At 43.3% G+C, this 17,793-nt stretch overlaps 1 protein-coding gene across 2 annotated transcripts in view; it reads right to left on the bottom strand.

Annotated features, from left to right (window-relative positions):
* The window catches only part of LOC142907221 (uncharacterized), a 219,061-nt gene that overhangs the window by 61,654 nt on the left and 139,614 nt on the right, over positions 1–17,793 (bottom strand). For both annotated transcript variants that reach the window (XM_076056544.1, XM_076056484.1), the window contains 7 exons: positions 16,407–16,459; positions 14,251–14,281; positions 13,378–13,488; positions 12,680–12,797; positions 7,420–7,607; positions 4,202–4,289; positions 2,730–2,893 (listed from right to left, as the gene is read on the bottom strand). In XM_076056544.1, coding sequence (XP_075912659.1) covers positions 2,730–2,893; positions 4,202–4,289; positions 7,420–7,607; positions 12,680–12,797; positions 13,378–13,488; positions 14,251–14,281; positions 16,407–16,459 — 753 coding nt within the window. The remainder of the gene's footprint in view (positions 1–2,729; positions 2,894–4,201; positions 4,290–7,419; positions 7,608–12,679; positions 12,798–13,377; positions 13,489–14,250; positions 14,282–16,406; positions 16,460–17,793) is intronic.

The raw sequence follows: 17,793 nt of genomic DNA, 5'->3' as shown, positions 1-17,793 counted from the left end.
GTTAGGAAGAGACCTGTGTGTAGGTCACGCTAAGTCCGGAGGCTGTGCCTTCTTAGGGTACCGGGTGAGGGGACCGTATACCCCTCTGTGTGTTAAGGACTGTGTAAAGAGAAGTATTACAATAAACAGAGTGTGCCTTATAAGAAGTTTATTCGTCATTATAAACACTACACGTCTAAACTGCCAAATGACGCATTTATATTTACGCTCTAACCCAAAGAACCTCTATTATGAAGTCTATTGATTGTTTGTTCTTCAATCAATGCTCATGAAAATATGCACTCCCAGAAGGTTAATAGGTTATGTAAGAAACAGTGTCATAATGTAGAGAGATGGATATGTAAAAAAGACATGCTGTCTGCGTATCTATTGTTTTCTATATTCACAGTCACACTTACGATTAACATGAGTTACGTATTATATGCTACATCTAACTAGGACCTGTATCATAGAGGGTCCGTGCCTGTAAGTGTTGCCAGTTCACCAGCATTGATTCAAGCTAGCCTCACTCTCATGGTAAGGAGACACTATATTAAAACCAGCTTGTATTTTTTTTATTTTGAATAAATTCTGCTGAATATCTGCACTCCCAGAAGGTCGTGTGGACGATAATACATTAATGTTTTTACTTAAGATGGATGTGCGAAGGAAAGATGTGTGCTTATTCAGTTGGTTATTTATAGTCTCCACTACGAGAATGAGTATTTTGAATTATAGGAAATGAACGCGTAACATTGTAAAAGGATGTAGATACTCTTTGGTTCTATTGGGTAAAGTCACGTAGGTGAAAATAAAATAACAAAAAATCACGACGTTTTGGCCACAACACAAGCGGCCTTCATCAGGTGAAGGGACGAGACTGTCCTCCAAAACCAAAGAGTATGGATCCTAGCAGTCACAAAAGCTTTAAATCTAGAAAGGATGTAGAGTTGACTCAAGATAAAAATGAGCAAAACAAATTCGCATACAACAAATTCAATAAACAATGTCGGATGGTGAAGAAGTCATTGGTAATGTTGACATTGTCCTCACATTGCCCCGAGCAAGGCCTGCCTTTCGTGCACATTCGTCGTGCACTTCGGATTTCCCTCCCATTGGATGAAACGCTAAGCAGCTCTCAAGTGCATACCATGAATGTAACGAGAGGCACAGTTTGTCAGTACAAAAGGGCTTCCCATCTCCGGGCATATTGAGGGGGTTTGTTTACTACACGATTCGTATATAGTATACACGTGAAGCTAAAAGGGTGGAACTGGGAGTGGTCAACCAATTCCAAATGTATCACAACAATCGCTAACATTCTATTGTAACTCAAGACAATGCCCTGTCCATGAAAAATTCCCATTACACACACTTGTGTCTTCTTTATTTTTCAGATATGCATGTATTTATGTAAGTGTATTGTTTTTATTTCACGCGGACGTCTTCTTTTTCTCCTGTGTCACTTTTATTTAACAGATCTCCTCGTGTTCGACACCCCGTAACTCTTGTCGTGTTTTTCCCGCTTGCGCTGCTCACCTGCTTCGCTCGCTCCACTCCCCCTCTCTCTGTCAGACTCTCCATGGCTTGCTTCCTCTCTTACTCTCCTAGTCTCTCCACTGCTAGCTTGTTCTCTCTCTCACTCTCCTAGTCTCTCCACTGCTAGCCTGTTCTCTCTCACTCTCCTAGCCTCTCCACTGCTAGCCTGCTCTCTCTCTCACTTTCCTAGTCTCTCCACTGCTAACTATACGCTCTGCTAGCTTATCTACTGCTAGCTATACTCTCTGCTAGCGTTTCTTGTCTTTCCTCTTCTCTTCACTCCGACCAACTCCACTCTTTCTCTCACGCTCCCGTATAAAACCCCCTCCGCATTAACTCCTCATTAATTAAGCAGGCGACCTACCGTCGCCTCACGCCCGTGGCTTCCGTCATCTTCCGTCTGCCTGGCGTCTGTTCCGCGCCTGCATTTGCAGCCAGCCAATCACTGCTATGCATCTTAATGAGCCGTCTCCTTTCTGTTGCTCCCTCTCACCGCACCTGGTTGCCCCGATGCGACCTCACTGTCTGTAACTCGCACATGCTTGCACACCGCTTGCAAACCCCCCGCGCGCGTTATTCCACTACATATGTATGTTGAACTTCTTTCACACCATACGTACCTAAACGTGCTAATCGGAGGCCAGATAACAAACTAAATACAAAAAGCAGTGCTAAAGAAATAAGTTTTCAGTCTATATTTAAAAGTGCATAGCTCTAGTGGCTTCCTAATATTGGAAAGAAGAGCATTCCAGACGGTCGCAGAAGCGCATCTGGAAGCGCGCAACGCAGTGGCCATCTTTGTTCAATGGCCAGCCAAAAGCTGCTGCGAGGATGGCCGGAGTTTGTGTGAAATTAACAGAGTTCGTGTGAAGATATAAGCTAATGTTGATGTTGTTGAATTATTTGAAGGTATTACTTTAAGAGATCTGTTATTTTCAGAAGCGCAAGTTCCCGTACATCTTGTAACTTGGCAGTGTCTCCTATGAGTCGGTTTGTTCGAAGGTCATCTCAAAGTTTTGTAATGCCCACCACCAGAACCATTACGTAAAAAGATATTGCTGATTAAGAAAAATAGTGGGGTCTCATGTTAAGGTTCTCACACTATCTGATTGGTTCAGGAATTAAAAGAATTGCATCAGTTACCAAATACGTTGCCATGGTACAAACCTCAGTAAAGAGGACATCTGAACAAATGACCTCGGTCAACCCACCTGCAGAGTGAGAACATAGCAATCGGGTTGTCTGAAAACCGTAAAGCTTTTGCACTTTCACGATGTCACAGGGGCTCAGGGAGTTGCCATGCCCCATGTGCAGCATGAGGACAGGGTTTTTAGGGATGATGGTCGGGTTGCGCTCGTCCACTGAGCCCGCCGTCCTGAATGAACACACCCACACATACACACACAACCCCAAGTACTCCTTGGTCAGGCCATTATTGGTAAACACAAATAAGAAATTAGTATACAAATGCAAGACTTAAATGAACAAATATACATTCTGCAGGGCAGGAGTGTCGTTATATATTACACGAAGTCACAGTTCACAGGAGTACACAATATTACACAACACATTCTGTAGAGTGGGACAGCTTTTATAGCCCATAGTGTACGATAAAGTTGAGGTGTCATGATACACGGCAGCCAGGGCAGCACCAATGAGTCCCAGTGATATCCTCGTGGATCCTTCACCAAGCAAGTCCCAGGACAGGCTGTGCCTAATCACCAATGAGCCCCAGAGGAATTTTGCGGTACCAGGGGCCCTTCACCAGCCAGTCGGCAACAATGAGATCCAAGGCAGTCCCAGGGGCAGATGAGGACAAGGACAGAGACCAGAGGTGGTGCCATTGAACAGCGAGGACAAGGAGAAGTCAGCAAAGGGTCAAGAGGAGGCATAGGGTTAACACCAAGCAAAATCAAGGGAGGTTGAGAAGTAAAAAAATATTAAAATGTGGCAGGGAGGCAGAGGGGATGAGCAGGGAAGGTCTGGGTTGGACAGCAGCAACATCAGCGGCACACAGTCACGTCAACCTAAGGGGAGGTCAGGAGCAGGAGATAGACCTGGGATTAATTACAATTCTAGTTGTATGATTTGTAATGAATTAGAATCACATTGCAAATGTAACTGCAATTTTAGATAATGCTGCTGTAATTGTAACTTAAATTGTGTGCAGGTCCAGTCGGAAGGCGGCCAAATTAGCCATGCTGTTGAATACACAACCCAGTGTGTGTATCTGGGTAAATCAGTATGGAATAAGAGGTAATTGGGAGCTGGATGGAGGGCAATTGCAAAATTGCATTTTACCATTAAAAGCAACACACCAAAGTTCCTAAATCATAAAGTTTTAATCAGTGAATATTACCTGCCATGACATATGAATCATAAAGATGGATTATGAAACAGAATATGAAACAAAAGCTGAAAAGTACAGAAATAGGATGATGAGAAGCATGCTGGGAATTACACCGAGAAACAGAAAGCTTCTCATTCAGTAAGGTCAGTATATTAGAACACACGTGCTGTAGTGCAGATAATATACATGAGGCACACACTCACATGTTGTAGTACAGGGAATGTATAAGATACACACTATATATAGGGAATGGATAAGATGCACACACACACACACTGTGATATAGGGAAAGTATAAGACACGCGCACAGGGAGTGGTTGGGCTGGTACGTACATGCTGTAGTGCATGATGGAGTTGCAGTCGTAGGGAGCAGACACGTCATGCGCGTGTGATTTCTTAGTGAAGATTTGACTGTGCCATTCTGAAAAAGAAACATGGTCTCACATTTCGATTTAAACCTTTCGTGACTGCAAGGATTCATCTTCTTTGATTATTTCGGTAAAGTCACGTCGAATGAGAATAAAATAATAAATTGATAAAATAAAATAACACAATAATATTCTCACGACGTTTCGGCCACAACACAAGCGGCCTTCATCAGGTGAAGGGACGAGACTGTCTGGAGGACAGCGCTGGAGTGAAAAAGTCACGCTTAGATCGCGACCTTTAAGCTGTGTGAGAAGAAACAAAAGCGCCTTGACAAAGGAATTAGCATAGAATTTAGCATTGAAATGGCTGAGTGATTAGCTTGTGACTGGTCACAGAAATGGCTATGTTAAAGTTAAAGCATACACATCCGCAGAGGCAACCCTTGACAAAGGAATTAGCATAAAATTTAGCATTGAAATAGCTAAGTTAAAGCATACACATCGGCAGAGGCACCCCTTGACAAAGGAATTAGCATAGAATTTAGCATTGAAATAGCTGAGTGAAAGGCTTGTAACTGGTCACAGAAATAGCTATGTTAAAGTCAGAGCATATACATTCACCGAGGCACCTAGTACAAATCAAACAGGAGAATTTAGCATTGAAATAACTAGGCGAATTTAGCATTGAAATAACTGAGTGATTAGCTTGTGACTGGTCACAGAAACGGCTATGTTGAAGTCAGGCCTACACATCTGAGCTATTCACAGTAACTTGGTATACACTACAATATATAATGAATACTACATAGTGAACCAATAAAAAAACTAAAACATAAATTACCTCAATGTTATCAATAAACTCTATATATTCTCCAATCAGCTAAGCTACCAACAATAAGTCGTTATATATCACAATGCTATATGGCGAAAAAATGGGTGCATTCTTACCCTCAACTTTAGCAACACGGATAGCTACGGGCCCCGTTCAGACGGACGAGTTCACCCATGGTCGGAACAGAGGAGGGGGAGAGAGACAGCTGCGAGGCGCTGTTATACTCCATGTTGTAAACCATACCATTAACCGTGGTGTGAGAGGTATTAAGAGAGATGATGTTTTAAACCATTTCCGTTCTTAATTAATTGTATTTTACGATGACCTTCAGACCACAGCTCTTTCGCTGGCATTGACTCTTACTACCTCTCACACCACGGTTAATGGTATGGTTTACAACATGGAGTATAACAGCGCCTCACAGCTGTCTCTCTCCCCCTCCTCTGTTCCGACCATGGGTGAATTCGTCCGTCTGAACGGGGCCCGTAGCTATCCGTGTTGCTAAAGTTGAGGGTAAGAATCCACCCATTTTTTTCGCCATATAGCATTGTGATATATAACGACTTATTGTTGGTAACTTAGCTGATTGGAGAATATATAGAGTTTATTGATAACATTGAGGTAATTTATATTTTAGTTTTTTATTGGTTCACTATGTAGTATTCATTATATATTGTAGTGTATACCCAGTTGCTGTGAATAGCTCAGATGTGTAGGCCTTGACTTCAACATAGCCATTTCTGTGACCAGTCACAAGCTAATCACTCAGTTATTTCAATGCTAAATTCGCCTAGTTATTTCAATGCTAAATTATCTTGTTTGATTTGTACTAGGTGCCTCGGTGAATGTATATGCTCTGACTTTAACATAGCTATTTCTGTGACCAGTTACAAGCTAATCACTCAGCTATTTCAATGCTAAATTCTATGCTAATTCCTTTGTCAAGGGGTGCTCTGCTGATGTGTATACTTTAACTTAGCTATTTCAATGCTAAATTCTATGCTAATTCCTTTGTCAAGGGGTGCCTCTGCGGATGTGTATGCTTTAACTTTAACATAGCCATTTCTGTGACCAGTCACAAGCTAATCACTCAGCCATTTCAATGCTAAATTCTATGCTAATTCCTTTGTCAAGGCGCTTTGTTTCTTCTCACACAGCTTAAAGGTCGTGATCTGAGCGTGGCTTTTTCACTCCAGCACTGTCCTCCAGACAGTCTCGTCCCTTCACCTGATGAAGGCCGCTTGTGTTGTGGCTGAAACGTCGTGAGAATATTATTGTGTTATTTTATTTTATCAATTTATTATTTTATTCTCATTCTACGTGACTTTACCGAAAGAACCAAAGAAGATGGTCTCACATGTTAAACATTCTTTGTCACATTCGCTATGCATATTATCGGTCTGATTTGTAATTTATTTTTGGGTGAGGCCACGTAATGATCTGGCAAAAATTGTATCAAATGGCTCACCATCACCCGACACAGCCAAACAAATAAAATTGTCACATGGTGACAAGCATAATAAATTATTATTGTTTCAGCTCAGGGTTAGGTGAAGAACATTTATCACAACCACATTTAGCAATCAGATGCCATGTTTCACTTCAAACTGTCAAGCATATTCAGGAAAATCCAGGAAGTAGGAATATCCCCTGCACCCATCCCGGTTTCTAAAATGGGTGTTGTCGCACCACAGAAACAACCAATCAGATGTATCAGATTTCTAAATGAACAAGAAATTTAAGTTAGAATTGCCACCGTTAATAAAATTAAATTTGAATAAATTTGTAATGGCTAATAATTTTTTTATAATTTGAAGAATATTTTTTGTCAAATGGGAAGGCCAGTCTGCTCAGTACAATTCTATTAAACAAAACAATAAACTGTGTGAACATATTTACAACCTAGCATCAGTTAAGAGGGTGGCACGCTGCTATATTGTGCTTCCAGTCATTACAAATGAGACTTGCCTTTTTGCCCGCTAGGGGTGTCAGGGAGGTGAGTTGTGGTACCACTAGTTGAATTGTCGTGATTAGGGTTCTGATTCCATTCAAGAATAGATGATTTGTTTAACAATCTGTTTAACGTAGTGGCCTCCAGTGGCTGCAGGGGGTTACTGAACTCGTCCAAAAACATATGAATTTATAAATGTTGTTTATTTTACACACATCCATGCTTGTATTGTTAGCTAAAGAATTAATATTGATTAATTGATCCATCGTTGCACCGCTAGTGCCCAGATGCGGACAGTAGAGGAGGATCGGCACTCATAGTACCAGAGGCAGTTCGGAAGCAACAGTCACAGGTGATGTTCCTCCTGCACTGAGAGATGGAGTCACATTGTCCCTCTCACCTTTCTTGATGTTCTCTGGCACCACCCAGACGTGGTCGTCGCGGTCGCTGCGGCAGTGCTCGTGGTGGAAGCCGAGTGCGTGCATCAACTCGTGCAGAACCGTGCCCTTGGTCACCTTGCCGGGCTCCAGGGACAGATCCTGGGCTCCCCCCTGCCTCCCCACATACGACCAGCTCTTGCTAAGAGATCTGAAAGCAGAAATCATCCACCGGTGTCACGTGATTATTTTAAATATATTTAGATAAAGTATATTTCAGATTTTTATGTAAATGAGTCAATGAGTTTGCATGGAACAGTAGAGTCCCTAAAGTAAAGAGTAGAGAAGAGTGAAGTTGTCATTATCAAGGCCCTGTACAAGGTGAAGGTAAAAAAAAAGAGATGCAATGTCCTTTGTAATGACATGTCCTTGCTACAAACCTGTCAGTGATCACCGCTAACATGGGTACAAGTGTTAACTAGATAAACTTGTGAGTTTTTATCGATACATTCATGAGTGCCACAATTATCAGCTAAGCTGCAACCATTTCCCCCATAGTGATAGCGTGTGCATTTCTGTGAACTTATTTATACGTATTGAATTTCCTCTTTCCTGAATGTAGACAACGCATTAAAAACTTAGCATAATCTCCCAACTGAAAAGTGATTTGCATGCAATCCTTCACACCACCAGGAGGTGACACCACAAGCGTAGTGCCAGCCTGCTCCGTGTCAGCTCATCTGTGGTGCCATGACACTGGAGGTGCTGCACAGGGCAAGACCAGCATACCACGGCACGAACTATGCACACACCGGGCAGAGCTATTAGTTGATTTAAACACATGGTTCCAACCTCTCCACCTGAGTTGTCATCCTGGCAGCCTAGCAAGTATCCTAAAGTCTAGCGTTAGATGGAAGCTACGGGGCTCTGTGATAAAACTTTGATGAGTTTAGCAGATATGGAAAATTATGTATGTGGACTGAATGTGATGGTGCACAGACCCGCGCAAGCAGGAGTAAAGAACACCTCCACCCCTCCCATGGATGGGGGGAGAATGAGCAGGTGATGATTAGAATGACTGGTGAATCCCCTCGAGTGAACGGAAACCCTTGGCGTGGGGACATTGGGCAGGATAGTACGATAGGGCGTGAGGGTTTGCAACGTTTAGTGGTGCGTGTCTTGATTTCAGGTTACCCCATAGAAAGTGGGCCAAATTTGCGGACTTTGCATGGTCGGGAAACAGGCGAGGTAGTCCAGCGAGCTAGGCAAGTAAACTCGGGTGGCTAGTTAGGCAGGTCGTGACGGGTGGGGCTCTCTGGGGTTCCCCCACAGATGGTAGACTCGCCAACCTTCGGGGTGAGGCAGAGGCAGCTTATTGGTGGGGAGGTTTATTGCCCACGGCACTGTTGCCACCAGACCGCCCAGGGCGGAGGCCTTGAGTGGTCCTACAGCCCAGGCTAGTCTGGGGATTCGAGCTCAGACACCGACGTCCGGGCCACCGCCAACCCCCCGGGTGCAGTGGATTCAATGCATAAAAATATCCTCCAACATCAACATGCACAGATAACATTGGATCCCTTATGCGGTGAGGTCAGATGCCATGTAGATTGTTTTGCCCTGCATCCAGATACATGTAGCTGTGGTGCCACGGCCCTCAAACCTGCACCTTCTGTCCTTCCCCACACCCACACTGTACATGATACACATAGGTGAAGTCCCCCCCCACCCGATCCATCTCTAGAGCTCCCCTGTCTGAGTTTTTTTTCCCGAGTGTTCACAGATGAATGACCAGGCTTCGATTCTCAGACTGGAGGGACATTGGCTATCCAAGACAAAACAGGTGAATGGCTGAGGAAATCGACGCTGATATTGGCTGTAGATCGGAAGAAGCGAGCCAGTTATAGATCGCCAGTTGGAACCTCAAGGTGCCCACAGCAAATCGAACGCGGGTTGTCCCTTGAGGCTGCAGCAGTGACAGCTCCCGTCACCCATACCAGCAATCATTGTAAGAATGTGGCCTCATTGCTAGGAGGAGCATTACCCTCTGAAATTGCTGTTAAGCAGGAGACGACGATTCACGGACTTGAATCGAAATAATAATATGTGTTTATTTCATCAAGTGACTGTCCTTAACTGTATTCGTATTTGTGCACTCTAAGTATTCAAATGTCTAAGCAGCACAATGAACTATGCAGCATTGTATGTGTCCATAAAATATAAGCAAACCTCACCCATCCGAATGCTCGTTGCCCTTTAGCAAATACTGGAGTCAGAAGAAGGCCCATTTTTTATTTTATATTTATTGAGCTGGAAAATGAATGTTAGTGCGGAGTGCACCAGGCCAAGAAACAATGAGAAGATAGACTGGTGATGGGGATAGGATGTAGATGGGAGATCAGAAAAGGCCAGAGGGCAAGTGGCATTTTGGAATAGAATGTGTCTAAATATAGTTGGTGATACAGTACTCTTTGGTTCTATTCGGTAAAGTCACGTAGGTAAAAAATAAAACAACAAAAATCACGACGTTTCGGCCACAACACAAGCGGCCTTCATCAGGTGAAGGGATCAGGCTGTCTCGAGGACAGCGCTGGAGTGAACACAGCCAAGCTCAGACCGCGACCTTTAAGCTGTGTGCGAGGAAACAAGGTGCCTTGACAAAGGAATTAGCATAAAAATTAGCATTTGATTGGCCGACTTAGCATGATGAACGGTGTAGAGGTGGTGTACATGCGGGTGCACATGCCGGTTGGCGCGGGGGGGGGGGTTTACCTATTGATGGTGTGAAAAGGGAATTTTTAAGAGCTGCGAAAGTTTGGGGTACCACTACTTGAAAAATATACTGTACCATTGAAAATTAGTTTAATGTTTGGTTCGATTTAGAACATCTTTCCAATGGTTGCTTAATTTGAAACCATCTTCTCGGTTGAAATTGTGTCTGTGTTTGTAGATCTGAATTGCCTCGTGAACAAATCTCTGATAAAAGCCCGTGGATTTGCAAAGAACCTTGGTATCGGAGAAAATTATATCGTGATCACCCACAGCGTTGTAACAGTGATCAGCTACGGCAGAAGAATTCGTTTTGCTGTGTTTCAAATCTGATTTGTGCTCGCGAATTCAGTCAGACACATGTCGCTTTGTCTCCCCGATATAGCAATGACCGCAGGTACAACTCAATTTGTAAACCCCGGGGTACTGTAAATCAGGAATGACATCCTTCACGGATGGGATCAGATCACGAATTTTGTGTACTGTATTGAACCGGACCTGGATCTTGTGTTTGTTTATAATTTTGGAAATATTTGTAGTAACACCTGCTATATATGGTAGTGTGATGGTTTTGACCGGAGTATCAAGTGGTTGTTTCTGTATGGAGGGAGAAACAGCTTGGCGGATGGTAAGGTAAGAGTATCAATTCCTTTTGAGGGCCAGGTGTACATGTTTTAATTCACTGGTCAGGTGGTGTTGGTCCAAAATGCAATGAGCCCTATGGTATAAAGTTTTGATGAGAGAATTATTTTGGGCTGGGTGGTGGTGGGAATCAGGTTGTCATTCCTGACTTAACAGTACCCCGGGGTTTACAAATTGAGTTGCACCTGCGGTGATTGCTATATCGGGGAGACAAAGCGACATGTCTCTGACCGAATTCGCGAGCACAAGTCAGATTTGAAACACAGCAAAACGAATTCTTCTGCCGTAGCTGATTACTGTTACAACGCTGTGGGTGATCACGATATAATTTTCTCCGATACCAAGGTTCTTTGCAAACCCACAGGTTTTCATCAGAGATTTGTTCACGAGGCAATTCAGATCTACAAACACAGACACAATTTCAACCGAGAAGATGGTTTCAAATTAAGCAACCATTGGAAAGATGTTCTAAATCGAACCAAACATTAAACTAATTTTCAATGGTACAGTATATTTTTCAAGTAGTGGTACCCCAAACTTTCGCAGCTCTTAAAAATTCCCTTTTCACACCATCAATAGGTAAACCCCCCCCCCCGCGCCAACCGGCATGTGCACCCGCATGTACACCACCTCTACACCGTTCATCATGCTAAGTCGGCCAATCAAATGCTAATTTTTATGCTAATTCCTTTGTCAAGGCACCTTGTTTCCTCGCACACAGCTTAAAGGTCGCGGTCTGAGCTTGGCTGTGTTCACTCCAGCGCTGTCCTCGAGACAGCCTGATCCCTTCACCTGATGAAGGCCGCTTGTGTTGTGGCCGAAACGTCGTGATTTTTGTTGTTTTATTTTTTACCTACGTGACTTTACCGAATAGAACCAAAGAGTATGGATCCTTGCAGTCACGAAAGCTTTAAATCTAGAATTGGTGATACAGTGTTGGTAGTGGTGTTCTTTTTGCATAAATTAAATATCCATAACAAAAAATACGAATTGTATTTTTTTCCTTTCCTGCACGAAAAAAATATAATAAAATAACTTAATGGACAGTTGGTGGTCCTGAACAATTATGCATTTCTCGAGATAATTTGGGTGTCCATAAATTGTGGCTGAAAATATTTCTAGCGACCACTTTCCACCAAGTGATATTTTCTGGCAGTTTGAATGCAATGTGCACAAGACTGCATGGAGCTAAGGAGCAGAAACCAAGCTGTGTAAAGCAGCGATTGATGAGACAGTGGGACGTCCAGGTGGTTTCCACCAGCCAGTGTGTGGGAATGTCACCACATAAACCGCAGGCAGAGAAATGGCACTTCAACATTTTATGACACCCACCACTGCTGTAAACTGGAAATGTAATTTGTTCTGCCAGACAAAATGAGTTTCCATCCAAAGCAAAACCTTCTCACGAGATGTGAAAGGTCCTGAAAATCTCTCCAATTAGGCTAACATATATTCCACGGGCGGTTTTGGGTGGATGAGGGTGTACGACACACACTTTACTCATGTGATCTAACACAAAAAATTATTTTTAATCAATATTCCACTGACAACAATAAACTCTCTTCAGCTAAGATGCGATTTCAGATGCATAGTGACTGTGTAAGATGAGCACATTCAAGATCAGAATATCGATTTAGATTGGAGGAATCCTATGAGCTATGAAGTACTTTTTCACTACACACCTCTGGCAATGGCCAGAGGGACCACACAACGTGTTGGGATTGGCTGTGGTAAGGCAGAGCCAGTACAGCTTGTAGAATTACAAAGATCTATGTCAACATGATTGAGTGCTGAATGATAATTCCAGATGTGAGTACTGGCTGTGAATTATTTAAGTGTTGTACAGTATATGGGTATTGGATGGGAAATTCTTACCCCTCCAAGGCCTGGATGTGAATGAAGTCCGTCTCTTTGCCATGAGGGCGGAATCGCATGTGGGTTTTCTTCTCAAACTCCTCAACAGCCTGCTCGATGGCTTTCACATCATAGTCATCTGCAAGACAGCGAGGCATTTCATATCAGTTCACTTCGATGCAATTTGTATGCATTGTCCGCAATGAAGTCATTAGTATTAATTATCATAATAGGGGGGTTAATACAAAGCATTATTACAATGCTTTATATTTATATGCACATGTTAGGGTGCATTAGACCAGGACCTACATACTACATGTGAGTGCAAGGAAAATATTTGGTGGAACTGTAGCAGCTGACATCAAATGAAAGCTGCGAGTAGCACCCTATTATGTCAATAGCTCAGGTCATTATGGTGATGCCACTGATGCTATTAAGTCAACAGCCAACCTTCAATGTCTCCAGTATTTGGTTGTTGGTCTGACTGCGAGTCTCTTGGTAAAGGCACATGCACATTAATAAGCAAACCTAATCTAAAATTCAGCTGTCATAATGAGACTAGTGCTGATAAAACCCTCAAGGTAAACTATGCACGCTACTATAACCAATGTACGAGTATTGACATTTCGTGGATTTAAAGCAATGTTAAAACATGTCAAAGAAGCCTCTCCATAGAGCACTAACGCACTGACAGTTCATAAGGTCAATGCGACACTTACAGAAGTCCTTGGACACCTTGTAGGGGATGTACACATGGCCATCACCACTCTTGGGCCAGTGCCTGACTCGGAGTGAGAAGCTGCTCTCCTTGACTCCACATCCGGTGAATTCTAAAGCCGGAGCGAGAGAGGGGGAGGGGCAGACAGCTCACGCAGGACGCTCTCCTCGCACATCCTGGGCTTGCCGTGAGTTGTGACACCATCCTGCAAGCTTGTGTCGCATACAGCATCATAATTGATGGACGATGCTGTGCCTCAACTCCACCCACACAGCACAGCCACTACCAATGCTCTAATGTACGTGCAATGAACATGTAATTATGGATATTTGGGGGGAGACAGAAATTAAAAAATGGCATGTCATTTGCATCTCAAATTTAATGGCATGAACAAAAGCCCCACCGAAAATATTTGCTTTTGGGACTGGTGTGATAGGGACAGGCGGCCCAGAGGATTCTACGCTGCGCTACTATGGCCAATGTTAACATCATTCACGTATGTATGTTTGTTGAACTTGTTTTGCACTATACTTAGATAACCGTGATCATCGGAGGTGAGGGGGAAGGCCAACAAATGAAAAACAAAAAGCAGTTCAAAATAAATTCGTTTTCAATTTAGAAAATTAGTTTCACGAGAAAAAACCCTTCACCGACTCACACGGACCAGCGTGGTAAAGTATGGTCAAACAACCCCCTTGACCATCACAGCCAGGGGAGGTCTTCATCCAGCAGTGGATTGACAAGGGCTGTACATTAGGTAACGGTTAATGCAGGCTGATCAAGAAGGGCGCTGTGTTCACTGCATTGGGCAAGTGGAAAAGGTGGATTCCTCCCGTGGGCCCCGTGAACCTGAGCAAAACCCCGTGGAGCGTACCTTTCTCTTTCTTCTCCAGAACCTGGGGAAGCTGAAATCAAATAAGCCAATAACAATTAGGCACAAAGAACTAACCATGAATAAAATGTATTTTATTATTACCCAGAAAAGCTTTTCTCATTACTCTGTCCAGGTTTTCAGGAGGGTCCTGGCAAGGTTTCGCACTAGGAGGTGATGATTGCTGAGTATAATTAAAATTGATTAATTTGCAGGTAACTTTTCCAAATTTGGCTAAATTGGACGATGTCGTCAGCAAACTATAGCCTCCTCTTGTGGATTACGTCACGGGATCTTTAACGCCCACTGTCAAGCAGACGGCACGTATTTTAAAGTTAACACACCAGCAGTATTAATCAGGGTAGCAGATAAATTTGAATAGTGAACCTCTGCAACAAGCGGCGAACGCCCTACCGCTGGGCTGCGTCACCATGGCGAGTGTTACGAGGGTTTACAGTGAGGGAAAAAAGTATTTGATCCCCTGCTGATTTTGTACGTTTGCCCACTGACAAAGAAATGATCAGTCTATAAATTTAATGGTAGGTTTATTTGAACAGTGAGAGACAGAATAACAACAAAAAAATCCAGAAAAAGCAAGTCAAAAATGTTATAAATTGATTTGCATTTTAATCAGGGAAATAAGTATTTGACCCCTCTGCAAAACATGACTTAGAACTTGGTGGCTAAACCCTTGTTGGCAATCACAGAGGTCAGACGTTTCTTGTAGTTGGCTACCAGGTTTGCACACATCTCAGGAGGGATTTTGCCCCACTCCTCTTTGCAGATCTTCTCCAAGTCATTAAGGTTTTGAGGCTGACGTTTGGAAACTCGAACCTTCAGCTCCCTCCACAGATTTTCTATGGGATTAAGGTCTGGAGACTGGCTAGGCCACTCCAGGACCTTAATGTGCTTCTTCTTTAGCCACTCCTTTGTTGCCTTGGCCGTGTGTTTTGGGTCATTGGCATGCTGGAATACCCATCCACGACCCATTTTCAAAGCCCTGGCTGAGGGAAGGAGGTTCTCACCCAAGATTTGACGGTACATGGCCCCGTCCATCGTCTCTTTGATGCGGTGAAGTTGTCCTGTTCCCTTAGCAGAAAACACCCCCAAAGCATGTTTCCACCTCCATGTTTGACGGTGGGGATGGTGTTCTTGGGGTCATAGGCAGCATTCCTCCTCCTCCAAAAATGGCGAGTTGAGTTGATGCCAAAGAGCTCCATTTTGGTCTCATCTGACCACAACACTTTCACCTAGTTGTCCTCTGAATCATTCAGATGTTCATTGGTAAACTTCAGACGGGCATGTATATGTGCTTTCTTGAGCACGGGGACCTTGCAGGCGCTGCAGGATTTCAGTCCTTCACTGCGTAGTGTGTTACCAATTGTTTTCTTGGTGACTAAGGTCCCAGCTGCCTTGAGATCATTGACAAGATCCTCCCGTGTAGTTCTGGGCTGATTCCTCACCGTTCTCATGATCATTGCAACTCCACGAGGTGAGATCTTGCATGGAGCCCCAGGCCGAGGGAGATTGACAGTTCTTTTGTGTTTCTTCCATTTGCGAATAATCGCACCAACTGTTGTCACCTTCTCACCAAGCTGCTTGGCAATGGTCTTGTAGCCCATTCCAGCCTTGTGTAGGTCTACAATCTTGTCCCTAACATCCTTGGAGAGCTCTTTGGTCTTGGCCATGGTGGAGAGTTTGGATTCTGATTGATTGATTGCTTCTGTGGACAGGTGTCTTTTATACAGGTAACAAGCTGAGATTAGGAGCACTCCCTTTAAGAGTGTGCTCCTAATCTCAGCTCGTTACCTGTATAAAAGACACCTGGGAGCCAGAAATCTTTCTGATTGAGAGGGGGTCAAATATTTATTTCCCTCATTTGAAAATCAATTTATAAAATTTTTGACATGCGTTGTTCTGGATTTTGTTGTTGTTATTCTGTCTGTCACTGTTCAAATAAACCTACCATTAAAATTATAGACTGATCATTTCTTTGTCAGTGGACAAACGTACAAAATCAACAGGGAACCAAATACTTTTTTCCCTCACTGTATATGCGACAGCTGAGGCTGTAGGTTTGCTTCACTATAAGTAAAACATTTTCTACAGAAGTCAGGCTATGCTCTGCCTATATTATGAAACGTTGCTGCAGACCTCACCGTTATTTTGTGGCTTGAGACATCAGCATCTCTGGACACAGCGCTGGCTCCTGCTGGGGTAACACACAGAGAGCAATCAGTGCACACGCTCATGCAGAGTGCAAATGGGCAGAATCGCCAACACATGCAGCAGTGCAGACAGCACCACCTCCAAACGCTCTGGGACTGTGTTGCCTGTGGGTATGATGCTTTTTGGGTATAATCACAATCATCAGTGTAATCATAAACGACTGCTCAATGAAGGTGTTAACCAAGTGCATGTCACCGCATTTTAGTTGTTTACCCTATTATGCCATGAAATGTTAACATCTTCAGCACACGCCCACATTTCGAATGACAAAGCGTCTTTGCTGGCTCCTTTTAAAAATCCATATTTCTGACCTACAGAATAAAGCAGATATCACTCCTGCCTCAAACATGCACCTCCTTAGACTAAAGTTGACCTCTACACTTTCAAAGCGGTTTATCTTATCCATCAAAAAACACTTTCTGGCAAAATATTTTTGTCAACTTCATTCTCACAACCCCCTGTATCTGCACAGTATTGTGCATGTAATGATGCACCGATTAATTGACTGTAATCAACTTTTGTATTCATGAAACGTGCATTGAAGTATGCGTGTGTAATTCGATTGTTGAGGATATACTGTATGCAATCATACACACAAATGATAATGTTATACCTATGCCAATGGAGCAAACAAAACATTGCGAATTCTTTTAAGTCAGTACGACAAATGTGAAAATTGAAATTAGACAAAAAGGATTTGATTATTGAATTGAATTATGCCCCCGAATCACAGCAATCATCAAATCAGTGGGGTGGACGAACATGCCAACACATAACCGTCTAAACAAGCAGGTCCTCTACTGCCTCCACTCTCACTGCTTGATGACGTCTGATAAAGGTGCACACGGCCCATCCCACAACAATGCCACCAACATAGTCTTGGTAAATCTCACGTGCAGACCACGGTGTCCAGCCTCGGTGCCTGAAACCGCCAAAATCTGCAATTCCCCAACCAAGGTCTGAGCTGGCAACTTGCACGATGTGAAAGCTTGGGTGCAAATGGCCTATTTCTATTTGTATGTTTCTGCAATCTCTGCCCTATTAATGGCTGTAGACAACACATACGCATGGTAGTGAACAAATTGGAAGACAAAACGCCCGTGGCAACCCTAAGCAGCAAGGCCGTAGCCATGGAGTGAACATTGGGGAGGACCAAATCTTCCAAAGGGTCTGGGGTCCCCCCCCACCAGAAAAAAAAACAAATTTGAAAACTAATTTCCTGCCATTTCCTGCCTAAAATATTTAAAAATTCAGTAACACATGGGATACACTTTTTGTTTACAATAATGTCCAATAGTGTATTGTATTACATTGCTG

Source organism: Petromyzon marinus, chromosome 1 (assembly GCF_048934315.1).
Source record: "Petromyzon marinus isolate PM22_M1 ecotype Great Lakes invasive population chromosome 1, UKy_Petmar_22M1.pri1.0, whole genome shotgun sequence".
NCBI classification, from domain to species: domain Eukaryota; kingdom Metazoa; phylum Chordata; class Hyperoartia; order Petromyzontiformes; family Petromyzontidae; genus Petromyzon; species Petromyzon marinus.
This window is presented reverse-complemented; position numbering and strand designations above follow the sequence as displayed.